We start from the raw sequence: 6,274 nt of genomic DNA, 5'->3' as shown, positions 1-6,274 counted from the left end.
CCAAATTTAAAAAATAAAAAGCACTTTAAAAAAGTGCTTTTTATTTACTTTATTTAAATAATAAATACAAAATTTTAAAAATGCAACTTTTATAACTTGTTTTAACTTTTTTTGTAATTACAAATTATTTTTAAAACTCAATAATTAATTTCTTTAATATTCATGTTATATCTTTAATTAAATTTTTGATTAAACTAACAATATCAATATGATTATTGAAAACAAAATGTAACTGTTTATTGTCTAATTCTTTTCGAAGAATTTTTTGACTCAATGATTGACATTGTTTGCCTAATTCTTTTTTTTAATTGATTTCTTTTTTAAATATTTTTATAAATAAATATAAAAAGAAAAATAAACCATTAATTTGGTTTATTTTTTTGTTTTATTAAGTTCTTTAATTTCTTTTTGAATTGTTGGCAAAGATTTAATTAAAGCAACATCAGTTTTTAATTCAGTAACATCAGTTTCTAGTAAATCCATTCTATTATTAAAATTTGTTTTTAAATCTGCAATAGCATTTAAAACTTCTGAATTATTATTTATTCTCACTTTAGGTTTTTCCTTTGTATCTTTAATTAAATTTTTGATTAAACTAACAATATCAATATGATCATTGAGAATAAAGTGTAATTGTTGGTTCTTTAATTCTTTTCCAAGAATTTTTTGACTCAATGATTGGCATTGTTTACCTAATTCTTTTTGTTTTTGATTGATTTCTTTTTTAAATATTTCCATAATATAAATATAAAAATAGAAAATTTTAAAAAGTTTTAATATTATTCCATATTTAGATTTTACATTAAAAATATAAGAAAAAAACTAGTAAACTATTAATTTAACTTATTTTATTTAGTTTTTTTAATTCTTTAATTCAATTTTTGAATTGCTGGCAAAGATTTTATTAAAGCAACATCTGTTTTTAATGAATTAATTTGATTTGTTACATCTAATTTAAAATTTATAATAGAATTTTTCATTCTACTAATAGCATTTAAAACTTCTGAATTATTATTTGTTCTCACTTTAGATTTTTTCTTTGTAATTTTAATTAAATTTTTGAATAAACTAATAATATTAATGTGATTATTTAAAATATCATGTAATTGCTGATAATCTAATTCTTTCCCAAGAATTTTTTGATTCAATAATTGATAATGACTCTTTAATTCAACTTGTTTTTGATTGATTTTTAAATATTTTTATAAATAAATCTAAAAATAAAAGATTTTAAAAAGTTTTAAAAATATTCCATATTTAAATCTATGTTGAAATATAAAAAAGCTTATTTATTTATATTTTTTGTATTGATGCTAAAAAATTAGCCAATTGACTTTAAATTCTAATAAATTAATTCAATACTAATGAAGATTTTTAAAATTTTAAGTGATTGTCATTTTTTAATTAATAATTTACAAAGTCAATTAAATCAAATTAGAGAAAAAACAATTGGTGGTTTAAAGCCAACACAAACATTAATTGATTTAGTTGAGTTGTCTCAAACTAATAGAGAAACTCAAACAACTGCATTGTCAAGACTAAATGCAGTTGAGAATAAATCTACTTTGTTTACAGTTGTCAATGAAAATGGGAATGAATTAGCAAATGCTATAACTAATGATCCAATTCCTAATATTACTGGGTTTCAAAGATCAAGTGATAAAAAGAATTGAGAGTTTCTTGTTCGAGTTAATTGAAATTTGAGTCAAGATTACATTATTCCTCATAGTTTTTATAATAATGGTGTCCCCCTAGTTTGGGGACCAGCTGCACAAGAAGAAATATCAGCTAAAGATAATTTTAATGAAATTATCAATGAATTAGATTTAAAAAGTATTATTTTTGGTGATAATGTTTATCCTGATTTAACAGTGATTTTAAACACAGCTGAAGGTAAGATAAAAGTTGCTGAAGCACTTAATAATAGTGAGCAAATTATAATTAAAGATATTAATGCTAATGCTAGCGATAAACTTACTTTTCTTTCTGTTGAAATTAGATATTTTTTCAAAGATGGTGCAGATACGTTTTTGCATTCTTATATTTGACAAGATTTTATTATATTTGTGGAAAAAATTGGTGAATGAAAACCTGGTCATATTGCTGCTATTCAAGCAATTGAAGGAGTAGCAGATGCAACTGATGCACAAACATTACAAGACACTTTAAATAGAAATTCTGCAAAAATAATTATAAATGGTCAAATTTTGTTTAATGACCAGTTAAATTCTAATTTAACTTTTTATAATATAGAAGTTACTGGATTACCTGGGGAATATATTATTAAATATGTACCTATTGCTATTTATCCATTTTATAAATTTCCAGATCTTGTGATAACTGATTTTAATGAAAAAGGTTAATTAGCATAATTTTAGTCAAGAAAAAAGCAACTTGTTTTTACAAGTTGCTTTTTTTAATGCTGTAATTAATTAAATTATGAACTAAAATTTGTAAAAGATTTTATTCCTTTATAAATTGCACTTGTTCCTAATTCATTTTCAATTTCAATTAATCGATTATACTTAGCAATTCTTTCACTTCTTGACATTGAACCTGTTTTAATTTGCCCCACACCTAATCCAACTGCTAAATCAGCAATTGTTGTGTCTTCAGTTTCACCTGAACGGTGACTAACAACTGCTGTTCAACCAGCTTTTTGAGCAATTTTAACAGTTTTAATTGTTTCAGTTAAAGTTCCAATTTGATTTAATTTAATAAGAATCGAATTTGTTGCTTTTTTTTGAACACCTTTTTCAGTTAAAATTGGGTTTGTACAATATAAATCATCACCAACAATTTGAACCTTTTTACCCATTCTAGTAACCATTTTATTAAAACCATCCCAATCACTTTCATCCAATCCATCTTCAATTGAAATAATTGGGTATTTTTGAACTAAGTTTTCTCATAAATCAATCATTTCACTTGTTGAAAAAACTCCTTTTTCTTCAGAAATAATGCCTGCTTTAATTGCTTTTTTAAAGTAATATTTTTTAGAATTTTTGTCATAAAACTCACTAGCTGCTGGATCAATCGCAATAGCAATATCCTTATCAATTCCTGCAGCATATCCAGCATTACTAATTGCTTTCATCATCAAATCAAAAGCTTCTTCAGCATTTTTCAGCTTTGGTGCAAATCCACCTTCATCACCTTTGTTAGTATCATAATTATTAGCTTTTAAAATAGATTGAAGCTCATGAAAACATTCAGATGCCATTTGGATTGCATGTTTAAGTGAAATTGCTCCAATGGGCATAAACATAAATTCTTGAAAATCGATTGTTCCATCAGCATGTGCACCACCATTAATGACATTTAGCATTGGCACAGGCATAATATACAAACTTGATGGTTTTGTTCTTTTTAAATCAACTGCAATATATTCATAAAGAGGTTTTTTTAAAGCCATTGCAACTGCTTTTGCAGTTGCAATTGAAACAGCTAAAATCGCATTTGCCCCAAGTCTACCTTTATTCAATGTCCCATCTAAGCTAATCATTGTTACATCAACTAGTTCTTGACTAAAAGCATCTATTTTATTTATTAAAGCTGGTTTAATAATTTTGTTAATATTTTCAACTGCTTTTAAAACCCCTTTACCCTGAAATCTTCTTTTATCACCATCTCTTAGTTCAACTGCTTCTTTTGAGCCAGTTGAAGCTCCTGAAGGAACCATTGCTTTAGCAGTATATTTATTCAATCCTTTAGCAACTGTAACATCACAAGCAACTGTTGGAAACCCCCTTGAATCAATTACTTCATAAGCATAAATATCTTTAAAATTTATTTTCACTTTATATCCTTAAAATTTTCTCATTTTTAATACATTTTATATAATAACTTAAAATTATTAGATTTTAAAAAAATAACAACTATCTTGCAAATGCTTAGTTGTTATTTTTTTCAATTATTGATTCACAATTCATTTCAATTGGTTTTTCAATGCCTAGATAATCTAAAATTGTAGGAGCAATATTTGCTAAAATTGCTTTTTTTTCATTAAATTTTAAATTTTTATCAGTGCAAATCAAAGGCACATCATTAATTGAATGAGCTGTTATAATGTTATCATTTTCATCCAACATCATTTCAGCATTACCATGATCAGCTGTTATAAACATTGTGCCATTATGTTTTTCAATTGCTTTTCATAATTTATTTATTTGAGTATCAATCACTTCAATTGCTTCAATTGTTTTTGCTAGATTACCAGTATGACCTAACATATCAGGATTGGCAAAATTTAAAATAATGACATCATATTCAGGAATTAAGTCAATTAATTGATCACAAACTTTAATTGCTGACATTTCTGGAACTAAGTCATAAGTTCGTACTTTGGGAGAATCAATTAAAACTTTTTTTGATTGATAAAGATCAGTTTCAATCCCACCATCAAAAAAGAAGGTCACATGTGCATATTTTTCAGTTTCAGCAATTCTTAGTTGTTTTAAATTTGCTTTTGATAAAACTGCACCTAAAGTATTTTCAATTTTTTCAGGTGGAAATAAAACAATACTTGGCTGAATACCTTCATAAGTCATTAGTGTTGCTAAAAAAACATTTTCAATTTTTTTAGAATGATAATTATAATAATCTGAACCATAAATTAAGTGAGACAGTTCCCTTGCTCGATCTGGTCTAAAGTTAGAAAAAATAATTGTATCATTGTCTTTTAAAAAAATTTTTTCACTACTGTGAGCTGGTTCTAAAAATTCATCACTAATATTTTTTAAATATTGGTCATCAACATATGCTAATAAATCATGGTATTCATTATTTGTTTCACCAATAATATTATAATAAGCAGCTTCAACACGATCTCATCTTTGATCTCGATCCATTGCATAAAATCGACCAGCAATTGAAGCAATTTTACCATTATTATCTTTGACAATTTTTTGCAACTTTTCAATTCATGGTTTAATTGATTTAGGTGAAACATCTCTCCCATCTCCAAAAATATGCAAAATTGGAATTAATCCATTTGCATGAATTGCTTCAATAAAAGCAAAAATTTGTTCTTGATGTGAGTGAACTCCACCAGGTGACAATAATCCTAAAACATGAACTTTCCCACTATTTTGCTGTGCATGCTCAAAAACTTTTTGAAAAGTTGGCAAATTTTTAATTTGTCCTTGCTCAATTGCATAATTAATTCTTGACAAACCAGTATAAACAATTCGCCCAGCACCAATATTTAAATGCCCAACTTCTGAGTTACCAATTTGATTATCTGGTAAACCCACACTTTTACCTGAAGCACCTAATTTTTTATAAGGAAATTGACCAGACATTAAATAATCTAAAGTAGGAGTTTGAGCTAAATGAATGGCATTTCCATTTTGAATTTCACTAATACCAAAACCATCTAAAATAGTTAGTAAAATTTTTTTATTCATCATTTTTAATGGCCTTTAAAAGTTCAACAAATTCTTTTGGAAATAAACTAGCTCCCCCAACTAAAGCTCCATTAACATTGGGCAACATTAAATATTCTTGTGCATTTGTTGCATTAACACTACCGCCATATAAAATATAAATATTGCTAGCTTTATCAACACTGAACATTTCTGCTAATTTAGAACGAATAAACTTAGCCATATTTTCAACATCTTCACTTGTTGCTGATTGACCCGTTCCAATCGCTCAAACTGGTTCATATGCAATGATTAAATTATCAATTACATCAATGTTTAAATCTTTTAAATTTTCTTGAAGTTGTTTTTCAATAACATCAAAATGAATTTCTTGTTCCCTTTCTTGCTCAGATTCACCAATACATAAAATTGTGGTCATGTTATTTGCGAGTAAAATTTTTACTTTTTGATTAATTTCTTGATTAGATTCTAAAAAAAGTTTTCTTCTTTCTGAATGACCAATCAAAGAATAATTGACACCAATATCCAATAATTGAGCATATGAAATCTCGCCAGTAAATGCTCCTTTATCTTCATAATAACAATTTTGAGCTGCAATCACTACTTCTGGTTGATATTTAAAAGCATCTTTTGCATGCATTAAATAAATTGATGGAATTGCAAATCCATAATTTATGTTCATTGGATTAATTTTCACTAAAATATCAAGTGTTTTTGAATAAGTATAAACATCACTTTTTGTTAAATTCATTTTTCAATTTCCAATAATTAATTTTTTCATTTTATTTGCCTTGTAAATTTAAATTAATATAATAATTTTCTTATAATGATACTAACACAATTTATATTTAATAATTTAATTTTCAAATTAAACCACCTAAATCTTC

At 25.6% G+C, this 6,274-nt stretch overlaps 1 protein-coding gene across 1 annotated transcript; it reads right to left on the bottom strand.

The window, feature by feature from the left end:
• Positions 1 to 2,437: 2,437 nt before the first annotated feature.
• Positions 2,438 to 4,127, bottom strand: LOC114459292 (enolase-like). Its single transcript, XM_028441594.1, is given in 2 exon segments — positions 2,438 to 3,807; positions 4,106 to 4,127. Coding segments are annotated over 2 exon segments (1,392 nt in total).
• Between the last annotated feature and the right edge of the window lie 2,147 nt (positions 4,128 to 6,274).

The sequence above is a fragment of the Gouania willdenowi genome, unplaced genomic scaffold, assembly GCF_900634775.1.
Source record: "Gouania willdenowi unplaced genomic scaffold, fGouWil2.1 scaffold_292_arrow_ctg1, whole genome shotgun sequence".
NCBI classification, from domain to species: Eukaryota; Metazoa; Chordata; class Actinopteri; order Blenniiformes; family Gobiesocidae; genus Gouania; species Gouania willdenowi.
Note: the sequence above shows the minus strand (reverse complement) of the source record. Positions and strands in the feature narration are given on the sequence as shown.